The sequence below is a fragment of the Zeus faber genome (genome assembly GCF_960531495.2).
Source record: "Zeus faber genome assembly, chromosome: 4".
Lineage (NCBI taxonomy): Eukaryota > Metazoa > Chordata > Actinopteri > Zeiformes > Zeidae > Zeus > Zeus faber.
In genome coordinates this window covers 18,312,769-18,337,565 of record NC_137191.1, presented here as the reverse complement: position 1 = coordinate 18,337,565, position 24,797 = coordinate 18,312,769, and the positions used below count along the sequence as shown (strand labels likewise).

The 24,797-nt window shown below is 41.9% G+C and overlaps 1 protein-coding gene across 1 annotated transcript in view; it reads right to left on the bottom strand.

The window, feature by feature from the left end:
• fam13a (family with sequence similarity 13 member A) overlaps nucleotides 1-24,797 on the bottom strand; it is a gene marked incomplete at its 5' end in the record, with an annotated part of 57,847 nt that overhangs the window by 3,499 nt on the left and 29,551 nt on the right. The window contains 13 exons of the mRNA XM_079999461.1: nucleotides 949-1,044; nucleotides 1,836-1,919; nucleotides 2,203-2,408; nucleotides 2,520-2,601; nucleotides 2,802-2,943; nucleotides 3,075-3,291; nucleotides 4,672-4,737; nucleotides 7,646-7,796; nucleotides 13,205-13,244; nucleotides 13,669-13,736; nucleotides 16,267-16,474; nucleotides 16,912-17,106; nucleotides 17,246-17,287. Of these exons, the coding sequence (XP_079855587.1) occupies nucleotides 949-1,044; nucleotides 1,836-1,919; nucleotides 2,203-2,408; nucleotides 2,520-2,601; nucleotides 2,802-2,943; nucleotides 3,075-3,291; nucleotides 4,672-4,737; nucleotides 7,646-7,796; nucleotides 13,205-13,244; nucleotides 13,669-13,736; nucleotides 16,267-16,474; nucleotides 16,912-17,106; nucleotides 17,246-17,287 (1,597 nt within the window). The remainder of the gene's footprint in view (nucleotides 1-948; nucleotides 1,045-1,835; nucleotides 1,920-2,202; nucleotides 2,409-2,519; nucleotides 2,602-2,801; nucleotides 2,944-3,074; nucleotides 3,292-4,671; nucleotides 4,738-7,645; nucleotides 7,797-13,204; nucleotides 13,245-13,668; nucleotides 13,737-16,266; nucleotides 16,475-16,911; nucleotides 17,107-17,245; nucleotides 17,288-24,797) is intronic.

Here is a 24,797-nt window from a genome sequence, read left to right as displayed (position 1 = left end):
GCAGGGATTATCGTGAACAAGACAGCAGAGAAAATTCTCTTTTTTGCCCCAAACAAACAAAAAAATCTCCCGCCTGCACATGGCGGTGTATTGGAACCTCAGGGGATTACTGCTAAATACCGTAGCACATAAACTCCTTCAATAAATATAAGCCAGTGATCTCAATTTATAAAATGGGGATTAGAAGTAAGGAATTATATAATGGGCAGAGAAGGCCCATAATGCAGATTGTAGTTTACGTAAGCAAAATGGTTGCAAACGACTTTGATAATATAGAAAAATGTAAGACATAACAAGGCAAATGTCAAATGTATAGACCTTTATATTCAGCTCAGTTCCTCCCGTTGCTTCTGGAACATTGGGCGACGAGTCCCCACCATTTGCTCCTTTATATGAGTTCATGTTTAAATGGAAGGTCATAGAAAAAAAAGTCTGTGGCTCTGAGTTTTTGTACCCACTCTGGAACCCAAAAATCCAAAGTATGGGATGCTTTCTATTGAATGTATGTGTTGGTCAGTCTATTTCAATCGTATTTAGTATTTTATATTGTCGTCTTGCGCTATGTAAAATTGTATTGTTATTATTTCAAATTTTCCCCTCTGGGATTAATAAAACGTTGTCATATCTTTACAGAAAGCAGCATTTAACCCTGTGGTTGACTGGTGAGGAGCGGAGATGCTGCAGACTGAGGCCACCACCTCGGAACTCCTTCTAAGCCGGACTTAGCATTTGCCTTGAAGGCTGAACAACACGTTTGTGGCACGACTGCGGCCGTCCCTCTCCGCCATCGCCAGAGCTAGCAGGAGCACAGGCCGGGATGAACTATCTTTAGTGCTGGATGCTAGCTCTCGCAGGCGGTCAGTGCTAACAATGTGACACCCCAAGCTCGTCAAGGAGATGGAAGGAGAAGAGAAGCGGACGTGGAGAGGAAGGGAACAGAACACTTACAATGACAGGAATAGTGGAGGCTCGGCATAGGATCTGCTTGACCAGGCGATAGCGATCGTACAGCGGCTTCATGATCTGCCGCTCGTTCTTGGTGACCTGGGGAAGGAATCAAACAAAGGAATCTTGTTAGTGTTTGTTAAATGATTTTTTTTCCCCATCTTGATTCCTTTCGTTTCGCTCCTGAGGATGCTGTTGGATATCCTTCCCGGCTGGGCAGGCCGTTGTTTCTTTGACGCACCTAAAACCCCTTCTCTGCCTCTCTTAAATGCAGCTTGCATCAGAGAGGCACACTGCAGCCTCAATGGAAACGAAATGGAATGACGAGGAACCGACCAAAATGATTAGTTTAGCTCCTCAGCCCAATTTTGGAGGCTCCATTGGCTGTCAACCTCCTAAGCACGCGGCACAGCAACAGATAGGGATGGCAAGTTAACCAGGTTAGCTGTGTCTGTGATTAATTGCAACACCGAGAGGGATTAGATTAGCGTAATCAGTCCAATTAGGTTGGGTCTGGCATCGATTGAAGCGTGTCGGTTTCATGTTTACATGTCATGTCAAGTCAGGTCAAGTCACACTTTTACCTTACTGTATAGAAATGACATGCATTTCACTGTGGAAGTATAATGGATAAAATAATTAATAATTAATAATGTTTGGAAGAAAAAACACTGCTTTAAGTATTTCAATATTTGGCAAATACACACACACACACACACACCGGGCATGCTTCCAGAGTATACAGGACATTATTTACTCTCCACTTGCTTTCGAGGTCACCATCCAGTCCAAGGCAACATAGCTGTGTTTGTTGCGTCTACCCTGGACATTACTGACAGACAGAAATAGTTTTGTGTCTAATCAGTGGGGATAAGGACAGGGTGACTTACCGGTCTGCCGTGTATGCTCTCGTAGTACAGGAGAGCTTTCTGCAGAGCCACCTTCTCTGCACCAATCTGCTCCCGGGTCATATCCTGCAAAAAAGAGGCTTCCGTCAATAAGTCGCATCCATTATCATGATAAGTTCCTTGGTTTGGTTTGCAGATGACAAGGTGAACTATGGTCAAGTATGTATGACTCAATGATCTCCCACTTACATGACCCATGACATGACATTTACTGAACTGGAACCGGGCAAACGTTTCATTTCATCTTTGAAGATAGAAACTACTTTCAGTCGATAATACAAAGGTATCTGATTTAGATATTAAAAACAAGTATTTCTCCGTAAGGGTGCAGGGTGGCCTTCGGCCCCACCTTGATGTCCTCTGGGCGTCCCACCTCCTCCCTCTTCTCCTGGAGCTTGCTCAGCACCACCTCCAGGGTGCTCTCCACGGGGGGCAGGGGAGCCTTTTCCTGCTGGGGCTTCTTCTCGAGCTGGGAGCCGAAGCTCTTGGGCAGCGTGTTGCTGCGCTGGCGGGTCAGCGGCGGCAGATCCTCCTCGGACTTGATCAGCTTGTGTTCTATGGAAAAATGAGAAGTTGTGTAAATATGATATTTGAGGACATACTGTATATACATATAAAGACTCTTTTCAAAGGGTGCTTTATATCTCCCCTCCAGTTTGGGCCTACCTTTCATATCTTTGCGAAGCTTTGTCAGTTCGTTAACCCATCTCAGCACTTCTGGGTTTGCCACTTTATCACTGTGAGATGGCTAGCAAAATACAACAACAATAAGATAAGATGAGATGAGACTAAACAACTGAGAAATTCAATAACAGATGACAATAGACAATAAATTCTCTACCAAAAGTAGTCTCACAGCAAGTCATGCGAGACCCATCCACTAAAGGGCTGTTTAAATCTGATCTCTCCTAAATCTGTTCTCTTTTACATCAGGCAACTATTACCTACCCTGTATTTCCGTTCCTCTTCAAACCTCTCCTCGAACCTGTGAATCTTTTTCTTGAGTACATGGATCCTTTTTGACAGCTGCGCTGAGGTCAGCTCTTCTTTTTCATCATCGCAGGACCCGAGAGACGAACTACGCCTGCGACTACACACACACACACACACACACACACACAGCTAGCGTTATTACATTGTCAACACAGTAAACTAAGAAGATGCAAATGGATTCCTTGCTTCTTACATGTGGGGCAACCTGAAGAAACATGGTAGGCTTACCTTACGAAAGAGTGAGCGTTTGGCGGTGAGGGCGGCACCTCGGTGTCATCGAGGTACTGCTGGCAGTGTCCATAAGCGTAGAAGCGAGGAGACAGCATGGGGTCGCTGTTCTCCTCCATCAGCTGCCGAATCAGACGCCCGCCGGCATGGGGGGACAGCCGGGCCTCCTCTCGGTCCATGCTCTCCCTCTGCCACGACGAGTACGCAGGAACCGGCTCTGAGCACAAACACAAACACACATTGGTCAGATAATGAAACAAATCATCTCATAAAGCAGAAGGGCAGAGAGGCCATAACATCATCCAGGCACCCAAGGTTTATCATGAGATGGGCAGTATAGGGTCAGTTAACGACATCTCCGTGAAAGCAGGCTATTTACTTTAAATTCTTCCCCTAGGGCTGACCAGATTCAACGCCAAGGTCCAAACGGTCCAAGGTCTGGTGGAAAGATCCAATCCAATTTAATCTCTTAGAATTAACACAAACTGTGACCCTACTAGTATGCCAGCCATTCATCTTGAGTCCTCTTGGCACTTTCCTGGCACTGTGAAGGTCAATGTGGACGCTGAGTACTCTCTAAACTCACACTCTAAAAAAAATAAAATAAAAACACGGCAGTGACAGATGTTGCACTCTCACCGCCGTTCCATGTCTCCCTTCATCCCCTGGCTACAGACTCCACTCTCACAATAATTATGTCTGATGAAAATAGCCATGCAGATACCCCTGACAATCCCTGGACTATAAATAATGGCTGGCTGCACTACGATGCTCTCCATGGGATAATGTCGGAGCATGACCCCTGTTGAGTGGAACAGTCATGACTACACTTTTAGATTCCACCACGTACGCAGAGTGAATGCACGAGCCAAAGAAATGAGCCAGACGGTAGGAAACAGAGAAGGTCTGTTGCCGGGCAGGTAGAGAAGGTTCTGTTAATACGTTAACCTGGAGATATATTTCATGGAAAGATAAGAAAATATATCGAGTATCCCGCTCTCACCACACCTAGAAGCAGTTAGTTAGACAGCTAGTGTGAAGACAAGCTCTGAGGGGTATTTACACTCCAAACATTCGACACGTCAGAAATTTACTCGCGAAAATATGCACACACACCCTTGATACTGCACAGAACTGTTTTTCCAGTGTTCCAGGGTGCAGTGACTTAGCTTGAATTCCAGCCTGAGACACCCTGCGCTTGAAGGTACGTGCACCTCACCATGCAGCAACAGCAACGCGTCAGGATTCACCGCAGGGCTCCTCACAGCAGAAGGCGAGGCTTCAGTCAAACCAAATGCCTTCCTGGGCCCTTGTCAACAAAATCCTGTGGCCGACCAGTATCGCAGCATGGTGTTTTTAAAATGAAGGTTTTAAATCACTTGGTCCCTGCGTGATCAGGATTCGCCTAGTGCATACGAATGAGGGCTAAGTGTGAAAGTTGGCAATCGACCACTTGCTTTGTGCTGGGATACTGGACCACAACCTTTCTGATGGTTCTGTTTTGATTAATGTTGACATCCAGTGGGAAAGCTTGGGAATCACACACTTAGCCTTTGCTTTCATTCAGGTGTTATTAGGAGAAAGTCACACGACTTACCATCACAATCATTTGACTGGAAAGTGCTTTTGAAATCAAGGAAAGGGGTAGTGAAAAAGGAGCGATCTAGTGAAATAAAAGGAAGAGAGAAGAAGGAAGGAAGGGAGGGAAAGGACAACACATACGTCAGAATAGAACGAGAGGAATAAGTCTGGACAAAACAAGCCGCCGCTATCCATCCTCCTCGCCGCATCAAACAACATACAATCAAGACTGGAAATGTTTGCAAGAGTTTGGGGAGTTTACTTGAGATGCTCATGAGCGTATGATCCTCTACTATAAGTCTTAAGAAATCTTCTGATGTCTCCACACTCTGAATAGCCCCACAGTCTCTTGGCAGGCAGACAAGGACAGACCAGAGACGAATATCGGGTCGCCATGACAGAAGCTGGCACAAACTTTACTGGGACAAAGGTTTCATTGCCCTTCCACTTCCTTAAAGGCCACCTCCAGGATTTAGTTTTTGCATTTCTGAGCTAGGTCATGTTTTTCTACGACATTCCCTCGTGCAATGTAGTGATTACAAGCAATTTCAACTTATTATAGTACCAAACGTTCAAACGGTACAATAGTATGGTTGTCCAAGCTGCCACTCACCGTAAATACATTTATTCCTACCTCTTTGCAACTGAGTGACTAAAGCCGTTTCATGGCTATTCAGAGCGCCAGCCATCTGCATAGAAAACCCTCCAACTGAAAACCTGTGTTTTAGTGGTCTCTAGGTTTACTTTCACTCTCCGTTATTGACACTAGCTAGTAGCCTAATGTTGCTGAAAAATTGTCTTTCTTTGTCCCGGTTACCATAGAGTTTCTAGAGTTTCTAGTGTGGGACATCCAATTAGTAAATGTATCTCCACTTTCTGTTTTCATAAAAATTGAGGGGAAAGCAGGGCATGAAATTGAAACCAAACTTAAAATGTTTTTGACTATCAATCATCTTAAAGGCTTTTGAACGCATGACGTGTCTTAACCACAAGCTTGGCTTCTGGAAGAACAGGAGGGGAAGGATTCTTAAGAAACAATCCCGTATTGAATGTTCAAATAGAAGCCCGTGGAAAACTGGACCAGGAATCTGCATTTCTTCAAGGTCTGTAGATATTTAGCCAACCCCTCCTTAACACACGCCAATCCTCCCTCTCTAGAAATCACACCTCCACTCCCATGTCATACCCACACACATGCACGCACACACATGCACACACACACACACACACACACACACACACACACACAGGGAAACACAGTTGCGTTCACACCATGTGCCAGACTGAGGCGAGGCTCCACATCTAACTCCAAACCTCGATACATAATACAATGACAGCCTTGGGCGCAGCGAGCCAGCTTGTCAGATTGTCTGTAATAAATGAATCCCCTTCTCATTGTTGGAGCAAACTCAACAAAGCTGAAGCTCTGTGGAATTGACGTTTCAGCTTTAGCCACTAGAGAGCTCCACCAAGTTAAGTTGTAGTGGCTTAATCTGTGAGGGAACAAAACAAAGCTGCTTGAGTAAAAAGGCTGATTACAAAGAGCAATATTCCTCTTCAAAGCATTCTGTTTTTCTGCCCAAGACAGAAGTGCCAGACTGACTGAAAACTGAAGAAAAAGGTTGTGGCAGGAAAAGCTACAGTATATTGCAATGGAAAGATGGAAACACATGTTGCTGCATGCCCGAGACTTTTGATTTGTTTCCCCATAAGAATGGTCCTGCCTGTAACCATTCCAATGCAAATAAGTTTGCTGTAAAAACAGTAACCAACCAATTGAATGGAGATTCAATGCCCTGATGAAACAATCCAGTGAATTCACAGTTAGTGGGAAATTTGTCCCTCTATATATGTCCCACTAAGTCAAATATCAAAATCTGCCTCTGGTATATCAAAATCAAATACTGGTATTAACCATTTACACCTGCGTTACAATTCTATTAATGAGAAGATTTCTTAAATGTTTAATCCTAAATTCTCAAATTAATCAATAATGCACAAGTAACTTTTGACCAGCAACAAGAGGCTTATAAATAATGTAGACAGCTCCTTCTGCAACCTATGAATGGCCATTGACTACCGCACATTAATAAATAAATTGATGCACTTTATTTGCTGCACCTAGGTTTAAGTCGGTGCCAAGCTTCCATCAAATAAAAATATGTGCAAATAGGCATACATTGCAATGCTTATCTGTGGGGAAACTGTGCAAACACAAAGTGTTCTTTGAATTTTATACAAATCAAAATGTTTTTTAAATGGAAGCCAACCCAGAAAGTGCTCACCTGGACCTGAGCCTTCCTGAACACATGCCAAGCTTCTATGGCTGAGGATTGGTGCACTGTTTATCAATCCTGTCCTCCCCTTTAATGATTAGTTATAGATGTTGATTATTGCAGCAGTCACTCACAGATGAATGTGGAAACCACAAAAAGGACTTTAGCAGTCTAGTAAATACAGCAGGAGACATTTCAGAGGAACCAACCACAGCAGAAACGTAGCGCTTGCACTATTCACATAATGCATCTTTCGTTTACGGATTTTGAGATACAGATGCTGATCCAGGACACCAATGTAGTCTGCCAAAATAAGTACTGTATCAACTGCCAAACAGGTCAAGCGAACAAACAAACAAGGCAAAGTGTTTCTCTTCCAGGTATAGACAGCCAGAGAACTTAAGAGGATCTTTGACAATTGAATCTCGCAGGAGACGCAGAAGGAGCCAAATCGAGTAGGCAGAAGAGGAGGAGGGGGAGCAGGAGGATATGGAGCAGAAGGTGTGCAGCTGCTACCCAGACGGCCATGTGCAGAACTGGATTTGGGTGGAGAATCGTGTGTGTGTGTGTGTGTGTGTGTGTGTGTGTCTTCCCCCGTGTAAAAGCCTGCATGTTTGCTGGTTCTGTCTTAACCCAACAGTAGGGGAGCCATAAAAAACGAGGGAAAAGAAATTACATAAGCACAGGAGAGGGGGGTGGGAACTCCAGACCTACCTCCCCAGTTGCTGTCCTCGGTCAGTGCTGTCAGGTCCAGCCGGGGGACGTCTTCGCAGCTCTCCGGGTCCGAGCCGCGCACACCTCCTCCGTTGCTGACTCTCCCCGTGTCACAAATGACAGGTGACTCCTGGATCTTCATTCTTAACCTCTGCACAACCATGAGAGAGAAGGACAAAGCGCTCAACAACGATGGCCAACCAGTGAGCACACTCTTTAAGTTCCTGCCACACAGTCCCTCAGACAAGCCCTGCCCAAGAACGGCAACTCCGGAGGGGGGGGGGGGTTGCTCCTCGCTCCTGATTGGTGGAGTTGCCTGGCCAAAACATCCGCCCATCTGTCTATGGCTGAGAGAGGGAGGGAGGGCTTGGCCAAGCCCTCCCTCCCCCTCTCTCACCAAGTGGATTCCCACACGGCTTCCTACCTCCCCGCCCCCCCCACTGCGCTGCGCTCTCTCTCTCTCTCTCGCTCTCTCTCTCGCTCTCTCTCTCTCTGGACTTGAGTTGTTTATTTCACAGTAATGAGAGCACAAGGGAACAAGTAAAGGAGGGGCATGGAGGAAGTTCTGGAAGAGGAAAAGCAGAGATTGTTTGCCAACACACGTAGGCTGACTTGATGAATCTTTGCAGACAAACATGAGCCTCAGATCATAGATCGTGTTTTATATTCTGTCTCTCAAGTCCAGTCACTCTTCCAACTCCCTTTTTCTCTTAAAGTAATAAATAAATAAATAAAATTCACACTTTCTTTGTTTACAAAGGCCTTTTACTTTATCATCATTTCCCCTTCCCATATTAAACTTTCTCACACTCGGATGTAATTACCAGATGCTACTCTATGAACAATGGCCTTTCATATTAGCAGCTTTACCTGACAATACCTTACAAGAAGACCAATCGCTGCTATTTGTGATCGCATTCCAAGTCTGAACATCCTTTTCTGGTATCATGCAAACTATTTTTCCATGAAACAGCATATTCAGCTAGTCATGTATAAAAGCTTGGTCACTAGACTACCTCGTACAAAGCCTACTGGATCCCATTTCCTCTTTCTGGGCGTGGGACCAAGCTATTTTTAGGAAAAACAAATCAAGACGCAACTGGTGATATCCCTCATAAATACCACAGGCTACTTACGGGATGGGGCGCACTAACCACCATTCACTTGCTACACCCCCTGTTGTTTTGTTAGTAATACCAGAGAGTTACTGGCAGCTTTAAGGAGCAATTGCAGTTAAGCAAACTATTTGCCGCCAATGTTGACATTAAATAACCTTTCATTCCAGAACGCCCAACTAGATCATAACCACTCACTCAAAACCCTGTTAGCAAAGACAAAGACACACCCACACTCAAGATGAACCAGGCAATTAATTAACATAAACAAAGCTTATAGTCATGATGGAATTGCAGTATGGGCTAATTTGCATTCAAAAACAAAATAAATCCATGCAGCCTACTGAAGCACAGGAAATAGTTGCTGAAAAACAGATTGTGATTCTGTCATTCTTTTGTTTCTGTAAATGGCCTTAAATGGCTATTAGCTATTTGTAAGCGCTGCTACTACAGTTGTCAAACCCTTAACACAGGGACGTAGATAAAACAACTCATAGATCAAATTAATAAGTAAAAGCGACTTGAGAGAAGGGCTTTCACTTGATGATTTGATCATGCTATTTCTTTCAGCTGATTGATTGAATTATTACCTGCTTATCATTACTGTTAATAACAAAAGGCAGAATTTTTGAAATGCTATTCTTGCAAAATAAACCCTAGCGAGTCAAAATCCGCAGAAGAAAATAGGACCAAATATCCACTTAAGCAGAGATGCTTTCTTGCCTGCAGTGAAGCGGCAGTGGTGGAATATAAAATGTGCACACACAAGCATGGTTCATCACTCTCATGTTTTTATTCTCTGAGACATAATCCACTGCTGTATATTTAAATCACTTATGCCAAGATTACATCATCAGGAGTGGTCCTGGAGCAGCTAAGGAAGAGGGGGTGGGTGTGATTGCTTTTGTGTGTCTTTGATGGGGGGCTCATAAATAGGACACAAGCAAACACATGGTGGAATTTAACGAAAACAATGCTGCAGTTGAATGCATATACTGAGACACAGACCAGGACATACTTGCAGATGCAGGTCTGCGTTTTCTCTCACACACACACACACACACACACACACACACACACACACACACACACACACACACACACACACACACACACACACACACACACACACACACACACACACACACACACACACACACAGGCATGCATGTGAGAGTGAATACAGAAACGGAAAAACACAGACATGTACACCAAAAAACCTGGCAAGAAGATATCCTTTTGGTGATACCATATTTAAAGAATCCCCATGCCTTTTATGCTTTCCGCGGTGCTCACTCTTCATTGGGCAGAACATGGAGCACCACATTATTAAAGAAAAGACTTTGTTAGATAAAAGTCTATCTGAAGAAGCATTCCATGTTGATTAGATGAATTAATTAATTTATTTTGCAGGACTGTTGTTGACATGCGGGTGTTAAAGCAATCTTCTTAAGATAGAAAACTTGAATCACCGTCGTCAAGAAGGTCTTAAGTGCGTTTGTGCGTGTGATTATGGGCGTTTGAGACCATACATACATATTCATTGCGATAAAACTTACTGATTTACAGGGGACGTGGCAACTTGTGTCGTAGAGTATACAGTAGGTACAACATGTTCTCGCAGAGAGAAGTGTCAGTATTATCAGGTTTCAGGAACTCAGGCACTCTACACACTGACACACTAGTACAGTAACTGCAAGCGGCAGTGCGTGTGTGTGACAGAATTGGTGATAGATAGCGTGTGCCTTTGCTGAGGTCACTGCTGAAAAAAACTTCATGATACAGTGTATGTAGTTGTGGAGTGCCACAAGGAAGATGGTAAATTATCAGCTTTTAAGGAGGCAAAGAAGCCTGGTGCACAGCAGCTTCGGCGCAAGGATTGGCATTAATCTGCCAGTAAGACAAACAACGTCTGAAAACAGTCGGATGGCACCATGAGCGTGACGTCAGTGTTGTGATCGGGTGTAAAACTGTCAGCTGGTTTCTGCACCAGCTTAACACATAGCGACGCAGCAGGCTCGGTCCAGATGGCCTCACAGTAGAACACTGACGGTGCCAGAGCCATAGCCCAAGCCCTGCTACAAACCCCATCTGTGTAGAGTAGAATCAGATTCCAGCATATTGGTGGGGAACCGTTTAAATCTTCTCTGTGCCGCTGGTCCAGATCACCACCAGAGAAGCAGGTACCAATCCGGGTCGAAGAGCAGGCTCATGCCAAATCACACTAGGTCCGACTCAAGCCGAGGCTGCTGTGATTGTAAACAGCCAATACTGGTTCAGGGTCTGACAATAAAGGTTGGCCAGTTGTCTAGGGTATCCAGATTTGAGCCATTGGCAAGAAAATAAGTGTGGTATACCTTTGTGTCTTTAGAACCACCCCGCCTGCCAAGGAACATTTGGTGTTGTGACGCATTGATTAACTCCCCTTTAAAATGGTGAAACAAGTGAGAATATTGATGTATGGATTATCTCAACAAAACCTCTTGATTAAAGTGTAGTAACTAGTTACTCCAGCTACTGTCACCTAGGCTCTGTCAAATTTCAGTTCAGTTATTTCATTATTTTCCCACCATGTTGCATTGAGACTACCGAGATGAAGAAGTTTATGTTTATCCATTATTAATTTATTTTTTATATTTTTATGAATATTTTCTTTATTATGTTTTATATTCTATTATACAGTGAATTTAATTCAAAGAGCAGGGCCATTTTCAGAATGTAGAGTCTAGGGAAAATCAGGTGAGAAATCAATTCTGCCAGCCTTGTCTTAAGTGGGTAAACAGTGTTTTGGTTGTATGCCAAAGGCCTTTAATAACACATCCTGTACTCACAATAAAAAGGCTCACTTTTGAGGCACAAGCCTTTCACAAGGCTGCATTGTGAACTATGAGAGCCTGCCTTAAAATTAAATTACGCCTGACATGTCAGCACCATGCTTGAGATGCATCTGCGTTTCAAGTGACAATTTATTTCAGTTTCATGTTGGTCTTTCTCAGCTGTCTTGGTTAACTGATACGTCACTATTTGTAAATAAAATGAAAGAGACGAGATTAACAGTAAGACGCTTTATGACAGCATCGTAGTATTTACAAGAAATGTGCAGGTTCTGATTGAGAATGTCCAGTTGGACATCTGTGCCCCACATTACTTTGCCGGATGAATGAAAAATATAATAAAAAGCAATCCACAGAATCTTGTCAACGCGTCCACTCGGAAAAACACTGAAATGTGCGACTGAGCGTTGCGTTCAAGATCCAGCGAAATATTTCAACAAATAAATTGCATTCCCAACACGGCATCAAAGGGCCACCCGTCACTGAGAGTGCAGCTCTATTTCTACAGACAACACCATGAGTTATAACAATGCGAAGTTCTGGTCTACAGGCAAACAAGGAGGGTTGTTTTAAAGACGGGAGGGTTGGGCTGTGTAGACTGCATAGTGTTTGCTCCGCGAGACGAGCAACCAGGAGACGACAGACCAGGGGGAGTCCATGCTGCGTTCAACGTAAACTCGGAAAATCATGCTGCGTTTCAGAGAACCCGGGAAACTGTAAATCGCAGCTAACACGACTAAACTGGACCGCGTGTGTTGCTGCCTGCCGCTATATATATATATTTTTTTGCTTTTTACATTTACATTTCACTTTGTTTTATATATTGTTAGACTATACTAATAATATGTTTTGTAAGCTGTGCTGTAAATTCTTGGTTGCCGAGGCAACGATGGTGACTAGGAGTCAGCTGCTTATTGGTCCACGCGACGATCAGATCACACATTCATAATTTTTTTAAAGCTTGGAAGTGTCACTTCCACTGACAGTTAAAAGGTTTCTTATTATGGGATGCACATAGACAGAGTGGCCAGCTCAGTGTCCCGCCTGCAGCATTATCAGATTGGTCTCTGTGATTGTGGGGGGAGATTTGTCCAGTTATTCCATGGGGCTGAACGCTCAGCTTGACCTTCGAAGATTATTTGGATTGGTGCACCACTGCACCTTGCCAAATGATTCCACAGAATGCTTATGCCAAGGAAGAATATCAAACCAAGCACACCTTTGATTTAAACAACATCAAGCTCTCAGGCAAGCATACACCTAGAGCTGTACCATATGATCTCCCCCAGATATTGTTTATATAACTTTTACGCTGATTGTTGTAACAGATCCTTCCATATGTCGCAGACTGAAGCTTGAGAGGTACACTACCTTCAAAGTACCAAACCTGCTCCTCCATTCCCACCACATCCCACGTCTACCCACTATCCCCGTCTTCCCTTATCTCCACCCAGGAGCTGTATACACTCAGATCCCAATGCACTGAGTTTGTAGGCATTATGTAAGATTAAATATTGGTGGGAGGCGGAAAAAATAGAGAGATGAAAAAAAGGTAAACAGGTAAATGAATTTGAGAGGCAGGTTAGAAAGAAGAGGGCAGTACAATTTACCTGTGGAGGAGCGTGGCCATGTTTTCTTGGAATCTCATTTCTAAAAACAGAAAACAAATTACAGAAAGCAAAGCTTAGTGGTGGGGACCATAAACCCATTATATCCTCTGATATCACAACAAACTAAAGCTGTGTGGGTAAAATGTTCTTATTTTTCCAAATATCCAAAGTCTGTATGTGTTCTCACAGATACAGTTTGGATATTAAACCCCATGCCCACCCATCACCACCCACACCACCCACACCACCCTGGTGCTCTCATGAGTCGATCAGATAAAGTGTGTTTAGGCAACATGATGCTAAGGAAAAATGGAGCCTTGAGACAACGTGCTGGCTTCTGGTGTATTCCAGCAGCTTATCAGCGACGATGAGTTTTTAGTTGGTGTAACCTTGGTGTTCATACAGAGGAGAACGACCCTGAGAACAAATTATCTGAAAGCTTTAAAAGGTGTCGTTATGCTTACGTTCCCAGTGATGACTCCTTCGCGGACGATCCAGATGTGTTATGCGCTTCTGTCATGGGAGTGCATTCCTGCAATGAACAGAGAAATAATGTTTAATTGATCATCATATCCTATGGAATACCATATCCTTTACTGCCTTGCTCAAATACACTTCACTAGGACAGATTAATGCTTACGTAAGGCCATCAAAATAGGATGGTCCCTAAAGACCCAAGGCACGCCGCTGCCCTAAAAATGTCCCTAAAAGACAATATCACAATATCTAAATGAAACTGTTTGTGGTGCATTAAGAGCAGCGGTGTCAAGCTTGTAGCCTGAGGTCCGCATGTGGACCATGGACCCCATGGTGCGGCCAATTCAAAATTTATTAAAAAAAATAAGCATTTTAAAATACCAATTTATTTATTTATGATTTACTTTCATCCTCTTGATCAAATAGGTTAATTAAATATTAAACATTTGTACCATTTGGGATACTCTGCAGGCTGCACAGTATAAAATGTGTGTGGGTGCAATTTGGTTGTAGAGCAATACAAGGGCATCAGATGTTGCCCACAGTTAAAACCAGATTTAGATTTTACTGATTTAGAGACACTGAATGAATAAGCCCCACAAATATGACAAGCTCAGAGGATCAAAAAAACAAAAAGAAAACCACAAAGAAAAGGGGTGACAGCATTTGTATAACACTATACTTGCAGATATAGAACAAAAAATAAAAACACTTTGAATCATATAAAATAAATGAGGGATGTCTATTGGTTGTATATTTATCAAAAAACAAGGGTAATTGTTCAATATAGCATCCTGCATTGGAATACAGTAGGATCTTGTTTTATTCCTGTACATACATGTTCATGTTTCGGTCAAGCTAACATTTTCGTTAATGTGGGATTTAGACAAATGAGGTTCAAATTAGGCATTATTAGTTTTGCATTAAATTGCAATATGTACAGGTATATGTTTTTTTTTGTTATTATTTGAGCAAAGGACTGTGATTACTTGGGTTTCAGCAATGATCAGTAGCTGCACTAGATCTTAAGTGTACCAATATGTTATTACACCCCTGAAACTGTTATTGTAACTGCTGCTTATTGTACATTGCATATCGTCCTGGAAAAAAGACTTAAGGAGGGTCCTTAATTGCCCCTCTGGCCCTCAACACAACAAGCTGATATTCACACAGACCCTGTTCACACCCACACACACACCAAGGCTCTCTTCAGGAACACAGCTGAACCTCTGCTGTCAACCAGTCATTCAATATAGCGCTTGTCCTGCCAACAGGAATTTATACAGTGGCCGCTATCATATATTTATGTCAAAGTGTTATGTGTCTTATCTTACATAAGGAGACATGATGAAAACACAAACACACACACACACACACACACACACACACACACATACACACACACACACACACACACACACACACACGCACACACATATACAGAGCATGTCGTTCAGACACTTGTTTCTTAGGCAAGGAGCTGTGAACCTTATTTTTTCCATTGGCCAGTAACCAGGGGGACGGCACATACACTTTTTTTGAGTGTATGTATTGGTAAATAAACACAAGTGCTTGCACGAGTAAACTGAAGTGCTGGAACGTGGCTCTGAGATTAGCTCATGTTACTTAAACCCAATGCTTCACAGCCTGTCCTCCCCATGACTTTGAACTCCCTGCCCCCTCGTTGTATAGAGCTCTCATCTCTGTAATGCATTATTGGTTATGACTCTCAAGCTTGTTGGCAGTCAGGCAGCAGCTGTTCAGGTATTTTATTTGGCTCTATGGCTAGATTTAAGATATACACTACAGTATATTGACATATAAAAGGTTTCCATCAGCAAGATTCAAATCTAGTTGATGTCACATTAACATGAATACACTGTGCTTTGCAGTGTCTATAAACACTGTAGAGAACATTATGCTCTCAAATACCTGCAGGAAAAAACAACAAGCAAGTTTTTTTTAATAGTACTCAAAGCTAATGCTAATGGCACTCTTTTTTAACTTGCTTTTGGATTTACAGTGGTGGGTTAGAGGAGGACGGTGCAATACAATGCCGGGAATTATTAGGCGGTAGTCCAATGCCTATTTAGTTCAAAACCTGATCGGTAAACTGGTTGCCAAGCAGTTACCAACAAAGAATTGATTAGTTTTCAGCGCTATGCACCTCATTACTGGAATGAAGTGCAAAGAAACTTGAAGTGGCATCCAAGTTGCCAAAAGAGTCGGCAAAATTGCATTCAAAAGGGCAGCATTTTTATTTTCTGATCGTTTGAGTTGTTTAGTTTTTTTCTTGGTCACTTGAGGTGGTGGAGGTATTGTGTCAGTTTGTTTCAACAAATTGAAACAAAGTAGAACAAAAGTAGAAATAAATGAAAAATGAAAAATTCTAAACTATCTTTTAAACCTTTTAATACACCAATCCATAGATTTGTTGTCAAGGGATTTGTTTGCCTACATTTTTCTTCTTGAACTATCCGGTTGAAACAAAAGGCAAAGGAGGATATGAGAGACACCACAAAGATGCTGACACATCACTTTGCACATGTACACACTGAGATTAAATGGAAAAGGGGATGACTCACTGTTTGGGCTTCCTGGTTGTCAATGAGCTGCCTCAGGGTAGGAATGTGTTTGGACTTCCTGGGTTTTGGGGTGCGCTCACACTGGCCACTTTGGGCCCTTTGCGGGGCTTGTCCCCCGGTAGCCTCACTGTCGATGACTGCCCCAAAATGAGCTTTGACGCTCGATGGTATATTCTCCTTGTTGATGTCAGTCTTGAGGGATGTGGTTCTATTTCCAGAGGGGGGAAACCGGAGGGGTGAATAAAAGTCAAAAAGATTTGCTTTTACCTTCTCTCTCCCAGCTTTCTCACGTGAAGCATGTGAGCACATGAAGACGCTGAATTAAATGCCATGGGGAACAAAGTGCAAAGGTCATCCTGCCGGTTCATTTATTTATACGTCATTGCTTATCTTAGCTGCTAATTCCATTTACCACAAACCATGCTCTTATTTCTGGGACTCCATCAGGTTTCCAGCAACAATTAAATTAGTACTCAGATGATTTCCCCTGTTATGATTGTATTTCTTTCTTACAAGGAAGGACATGGTATCGTCCTTTGAGAGTAGGTGATATTTGACTGCAAATGAATGATCCCCCAACCACGATAAATTGTCATTAAGATTAAGTAAAGATTAACAAAGCATGTAGATGTAACCCCTCCCTACCTGCTCCTTTCACAGCTTCTCAAAGCCTCCACTTGCAGCTCCCTTTGTTGCCGACGTCTCTGTCTTGCATTGGGCGTCACCACCGGAGACACGGGGCACGAAGTCAACTCAGAGTCCAATAAACTCAGATCCTCTGAGGGGTCGGGATTGAAGAGGTGCTGCTCCACCACTGACCGTATGGTCCTGTCAAGAAAACTGAGGGAGATAAAAAAAACAAACAAAAAAAAAAAAACAGAAGAAAGGATGAGAAACTGAACCGCACCACAGGTCAGACAGAGAGGTGACAACAAATCAAATGTATTTATTATGCTGCGATAACTGAAGGTGAACTCACTTTTCCACATCTGGTCTGCAATGAATTGGTGAAAGGTGATTACTGGAGAGAAAGAGAGAAAGGGAAAGGAGGGATGTCAACAGGTGGTCACAACAGTTCAGTGAGCAATGCTCAAAACCCACCACGCCTGTCTGGCTGCCTCCATTACATCAAAACTGCATGACTTACATCAGCAGTATTAGACCCATGAGCAGCCTCAGAAAAGAGGGAGGCTGGCTTCACCCTGTGCTTTATTTATCTCTCTCTCTCTCGCTCTCGCTCTTAACACAATGTAGGGGGAAATGAGGTTGTTTGTGCATGTGTATGTGTGTGTGCATGGTTTGGAAATGCCAGCATCGTTCCATGGTCAGTTCAACAGTTCACTAACTTTGACCAAATGATAGACACAATTACTTCTTCTGCAAGGTTTAGTTGGGTCAACATGCACTGTGGTTAGCAGAAAGTTATTCCATAAACAGAGGTGTTGACAGTTGCAGCACAGCTTTGATTCGGCCCCGCGCAGAGATAGCAACAGGGAGTGATGGTACTGATGACTTTGTCTCCTATGTTGTTACATAAGCTTTATTAAAGTTATAAGCAAATGTATTGATGCCAAGCCATATTATCTGATGGTCTAATGGTCACTGTGATGGCCTTCAGAGATGTGAATCATCTCATCGACAGATGCTATAAATCTGTCAAGTATTGCTCTGAGGACCCAAATTTATCTCCATAAACATATTTAACAAATGTCTAATAGAAACCTGATACCACTGTTAAAAAAATGAAACAGAAAATGGCTTTATAGCTTTGTAATGTTGACTAAACCCAAAACTGATCAATGTCTGATTCACACGCTGAGAGCTGTTGACATTCTAATGCCTGAGAATCTACTGAGGTTTTCCAAAACAACCTTTCTACCTTGTCACCTATTAAACTCTCTCTAAAAGTATGTGCCACGGGAACTAAGTAATGATGATTTCAAATTCCTAGGTGACACCGTGACTGATGAACGCACCTCTGTGCTCAATTGACTTCGACCAACTTGCTCTTGCAAATATGGTCTTTAACAATTGGGATAGTCATACCATCCTGAAGAGCTACGATAAAACAAAATTAGATATTAATATAAAAATAAAATTATGGTTTCTTTTTGCACCATGTCATTTACATGTCACTCTTTTATCTACTACTAATGTGAAAAATATTTTAGTGTCTCAGAATCTAATTTAGGCTGTTGAGGTACTTAAAGGATATCTATTGTGCTCCTATTTACACAAGTTAATATAGGTCTCTGGGTTCCCAAAACATGCTTTTGAATTTTTTTTGCTGAAAATATCACTCAGATTATGCATTCTAGCCATTCTAACATACCTTTATACCACCCTGTTCAAAAATGTAACCCTGTAACCCTGTTTTTTTGTGGGAGGAGCCATCCCCGGGTGTTGTGAGCCAATGGGGTTTGAGCACAAGTTCCATGTTCTGTGAGCCAATGGCGTTTGAGCAATAATTCCAAGTTTTGTTCTATTCACTCTGTCCTTTCACTGATTTCACCTTATCAGTACACCAAACTCTGTTTCTGAACAAATTTGAGGAGTGAAATAAGCAATCTAGTTGCTGAATCTTCACTCATTTTATATCTACAAGGCCTAATTTAAAAGTAAGTTCCGACTTTCTTTGCCGTGCTTTGAGCTTGTGGGAGACATGGACACCACACTGCGACGCACCGGGTCTCTCAGACGGGGGTTTTTTTGTTTCATGTAAATGTCGGAAAATACAATTAAATAAATAAACACATCTACAATAAAAACACACAGTTTTTATTGGTTTTCTCTGAAAACGCACAGTGGATCTCCTTCTGCAGCCTACAGTGTACCTACTGCATACTTTTCTTTTTTCTTTTTTTTAAAGAAACAAACACGCAGCAGAGTCATTTTCAAAATACTTTCATTTCCATCGTCCCAAGTTTCTTCACGGACAGTTGGTATCAATTCCTCTTCCTTTTAAAATATTTGTTTGTTGAGTTGTTGTTTGTTGAGTGGGGGGCGGTACAAATTCTTACTGAAGCCCAACGTGACATAGGGGTTGGCTGCAAATGTTGTTTCAGGACATGTTTTCTGAAATAGACAGCTCACATAAAACTGGCCGTGTTGTCTTTTTTAACAGTTTGTGTGTTGGCCCATCAGAAACCCAAATGTATGTGCACAAGCACTGAAAAAGTCAGTTTTGCATAATAGGTCCAGTTGCTAACCTCTGCTTGTGTGTGGCAGCAGTGAATTATTTTGTAATAAGATTTAAGAAGGTCGCTGTGTTATCCAAGCCAGACTATGGTGTGGTACAAGGTGGCATTTGGTAATCCTCTAGAGGAAATGGCAAATGAGCTAATTTTAACTTGGACGTGCAATAGCGTGTAATCATGCTGGTATAGGAAACGATTGTAACTTGTATTATGAATCAGTGAAAAAGACAAAGAGAATACCATGGCTCATAAACATTATTAATATTATTAAGTCTGAATATTTCTGGTTGGGCTGGTAATTAACATGTTCTAAAAAGGTCTTCATTACAACAGCACCTTTTTTACACAATGTGCAGCTCAATGTACTTTACATTAATAAATTAATACATACATTAATTACTCAAAGGCTAATATTAATAATACATCATTATTATTATTACCTTAATAAAAACAAAAATGAAAATGACTTATTTTTAATCTTTTTAGAATAAACCTTTTATTCTGTTGGGGAAGTTGATTGCTAAATAATTTGCTGATCATTTCTATTTTTTTGACTATTTACTTCATTGTATTGTTGCAGTTCAGTGCATTAGCCTCATTGGCCTTGATTGATTTTGCTCTGTTTGCCAATGCCCTTTGCTTTCATTTGAGGTTACTTATGTTTTAGTTCTTAAAAGATTTGGATTTTGGATCTATTAAATAGCTTTCTTTTGTTGTGTAAACTTGTGTACGTGTTGAATGTGTTGCCAGAATTGTGAGCCAAAGAAGTTGAAAGGTTACTTACTAGTTACAAAATTATTTCGCAATTTCATTCCTGAATTGTAAAACTACTGTTTGATCGGGAGTCAAGTGCTTCATAAAGTGATTTCCTTTCTTGACCGTGGGGTCGTGGGGATGTAAAAATCATGTTATTACATTGAGGAGGTAATTAAGTGGTCATGTCAGAGTGCAAACTACTCACTCGAAAGATGTTGAGGTTGAGGATGGAGGGGAAAGAGGACAAGTGACGGGAAGCGCTCATTACGGTGGCGCAGTGCATTGCACTGCTGCCTCACAGCAAGAAGGTCCTGGGTTCGATTCCCGCCTGGGGCGCTGTTGGCACCGTGCTCCGGCGGGTTATCTTCCAAAAAAACAGGAGCCTTTCTGTGTGGAGTTTGCATGTTCTCCCCGTGCTCACATGGGGTTTCCTCCACCTCACGTCAGTAAGGACCCCCCCCCAAAAACATGCACCCATCATCGTCTGACCAGCGATGGACACTTATCACCTGGTCCCCGGGCGCGTCCGCGTATGCTGCCCACTGCTCCTGGCTGTGCCCCCGGAGGAAGGACAAGCCAGGATGGGTTAAAAGCAGAGGAGCCATTTCACCGGCCACCATCAAGCATGTGCATGTGTGTGTGTGTGTGCAAGCATGTGTTGTGGAGTGTCGTGTGACAAATAAAGACTGTTTCTTCTTCTTCTTTCTTCTTACACAACTGTCGCCATGGCAATAGACAGTATGCTGGTGCTACAGGTGAATAAGTTTAATAACTTACAATAATAATTAAAAATAATATTGAATTGACGTATGATTTAAAAATGTCATGTTGAAGAACCGGTTTATTGTATTGAACGATATGATAATTCAAAGTATTTAACTCAGTCTGATGGTGACCATATCTTTCGTATTCATATTATTCATATCATATAATTATTAATTAATTACTACTGAATAGAGTGTCACTATATGACAATATCTTTACAACAACACTTTAGCACTGAAAGACGATAAACAATAATCAATAAACCAACAGCATATCAAAAGAAAATAATGCAGAATTTGTGTCCACGTTTTACGGGAAGAAGTCAAGAATTGGTAAGGTTCCCGCTCTGCATAAACAGTTTGTTAAAGAAATCCCAATGCCCTTATTTGGGAAGCGCATACCTGTTAAATACTGACCCCAGTGACGTTGACTACAGCACAGCGCAGTATGAAGTGGGACTGGTCTTTTGTCAACACATAAAGGAAGGTTGTGGAGTTGATTTGTGGACCAGAACAGCAGTGTTTTTAACTGGGCTAAGCTGCCATGTGGCACTAAGAGCATGTGCATGTGACAGGATGCAAGTACGCCATGGACTGAGTCAACGAGAACCTTGACAGAGAGCTGCGTGCATGTGTGTTAGAGAGTGTAAATGCAGACATGAGACAATGAGGAAAAGCCAAAGAGAAGGGCATGAGAGAATGAAAGATATTGAGAAAGCATTTTGTACGTGACAAACTGCAAATCATAGACTTATTCAGAATCTATTCAGAACTGGAGAAGAAAAAGAGAACGTCACACAGTGTGAAATGTGGAAAAAAAAAAAAACAACGAAAAGAGAGATTACGAAATATAACCACCAAGATCTTGGTATCAGGGGAATTTTGGACCCAGAGGAATTTTGTAATATGAACATTCCATTTTGGAAGTTATGTCAATCCTGTACCCTCTTTCACACTAATAAAACTCAAAAAGACTAATTTCAATTCAAAAGGTTATTATGTCTTACAGTGCAGTTAACTGATTTGGTAAACATCAATGCATATATAGGCTAGGCTTGGGTAATATCCCATGTTTATATTGCGATGCAGTCCGGCCCAAATAATGGGATATTATCGTCGTGGTTGACGGGGATTTCAAATTAAACAATGAACTGAACAATCTGTGAAGCATAATGTGGGAGAGGGGACCATGCTGTGATCTCGCGAGAAGTTCTCACGAGATCACAGCATGCTCCCCTCTCCCACTGATTTCTGTGTTCTCGCCGAGAAAACGGAAGTGAGTACAGATCCGACATGGCGGCGCCCTGACCCAGATTGTTTTACAGTCGCATTTCCCATTTGCCTGGGTCGAGACCATTGAATCCGCCCACTCCAACGAGTGGACAGATTCTTCTGAAGATGGAAACGATTCTGTTTGATATCAGGCTACTTGAGGGATTGTGTTAATGCTGCTAGTGCCTAGAGGAGCAACAGTTTTGCGTGCAACAGGCGAGACAGAACCCAAATTTTTTTTTTTTCCTGTTAAAGTAGCCTATGCTTCATATTCTATTTTTGTTATGCTACAAGAATGCCTGTTTCCCAAATGTTACAATAAATCTTTGATTGAGGAATATAACATGCATTTTGTATTCTGTATATTATAATCTTTATTTAGCTTTAACACGATCAATTTATCAACAATTGTTTGTTAAGGTTAACGACTATCAGGGTTGTTAACCGGGTTTAAGTTGACCCCCTGCCGGGCCTAAGCATCAGGGTTTGTTTTTGTTTTTTTTAACATGATCATGGATGCTTATAGGGTTGGATTTAAATATTCGCCCTCCGGTGCTCCGGAACCGGCACACGTGCCTTCACTAACATTATCGTTTGGAGTACGCCGCTTGAAATCCTCTGTGTTCCTCTGTATAATGTGCCGCCGCTTAGCACAACTCTTTTGGTTGAACTTTTGGTCGAGAACTCAGCAGCAGCAGCAGCGCTCGTCAATGTCACATTATGGTCGCTAAGTCAATCAGATAAAGAGGCGGGTTGTAAACGTTTTCACGACAGATAACCTTGGGTTCATAGAAAGTGTTTGTTATTTGTTAACGTGTGAAACTTATATGAACTTAATGCACAAATGGGTTTAATATCGTTGAACAAAAACTCAAGTACATTTTAGTCCTCTGTGGGAGCAATCCCCCCCCCCCCTGTACTTAGCACCAGGCCTAACAACTTTTCCCTGGGACTCCCTGAACTAACAATTAAGGAAACTGATTTAAGTTGACATCCCTTCACAAAATTTTACATGACTGGAATTTATCGATGTTATCGATTATCAGCCCAAGCCTAATCTAGGCAGAAGAATGTAACTTCTCCATTAAAAACAGCTATCCTTCCATCCTCAATGACTTGAATTTGGATCATCACTGTATTGAAAAGTACACATTCTACACATGTTTCTCGTTCATGTTTCATGTTTATGTTTCCGAACCAAAGACTGGACCCATCTTTTGACCGTTGAGGCTTGCAAGACTTTCCTAAAATTTGTCATGTAAGCTCCACCAATTAGCCTGGCAGTCTACAGTATATGTCATTGTTAAATCAGTTCTAATCCTTTTTTATAGGAAATTGCAACACAAAAGACAAACACAAAAGACCCTATCAGAAGAGCGGCGTAAACAAGTGGATTTTCTCTCAGGGTGAAAATAATTAAAACTCGGGATGCAAAATATTTGTGTTCTGTGTAACGAACTCTCGTGTAATTATTCCTAAGCTGATTTTGTTTTTAAAGGGGACCTATTATGCTCCTTTTCACACATGTTAAAATAGGTCTCTGAGGTCCCCAAAACATGATTTTGAATTTTTTTGCCGAAAATATCACTCAGATTAGGCTTTCGAGTCATTGTACCATGCCTCTAAACCCTGACTGTTCCAAAACAGCCTGTTTCAATGTATGAAGCTTTAATTGTGAATTAGCAGCCCAGCCCCTAATTCTGAGCCAATGTTTGAGCACAAGTTCCGGGTTCTGTGAGCCAGTGGGGTTTGAGCTTTACTCCAGGCGCCGTTTTATTTACACGGTACACAATCACTGATTTCACCTTATCAGTACACTAAAATCTGTTTCTGAAAAACAGAGGCCTCATTTAAAAGTAACTTCCGACTTTGGTTGCCCTGCTCCAGGCTTGTGGGAGACACGGATACTCCACCGGGACACACTGGGACTCTTGCACACAGGGAAACTTTGTGTTATGTAAATGTTGGAAAATAAAATTAATAAATACATCTACATTAAAAACACAGAGAATGAGAGAATGCAGAGAGTAGAAAAAAACTTTGAAAACCAAGCAAGCATTCAGAGTGGTCAGAAGCCTCACAGAGATAACTTTGTCATTCGTTTACCTCATTATTTGACAGTTGCCACAGTTTGACAGTGAACTATTATACGTATATGACATACTTGACTATATATATATACAAATATATATATATGTATATATATATACATATATATATATATATTTTTTTTTTTGTACTATCGTAAAAGAGATGACAATCAGCATTGGGGCAAAACATGCTGAATGGGATATCAGAGCATGACAAAATATATAATATTTATATATATAAATATATATACAGACCTGCCAACCCTGGGAAAATATTTTGAGTACCACAAAAGTGTAAATGTGGCGTTATTGCAGCTAAATGACTCCATCAGTTATTCACACCTTGCCGTCTCGTAACGAGGCTCATCACATCGTATGCGAGCTACTATGGCTAACTACATACAGTATACAAATTCATATCATTAGGATAGACCCCTTGAAATACCTCATCT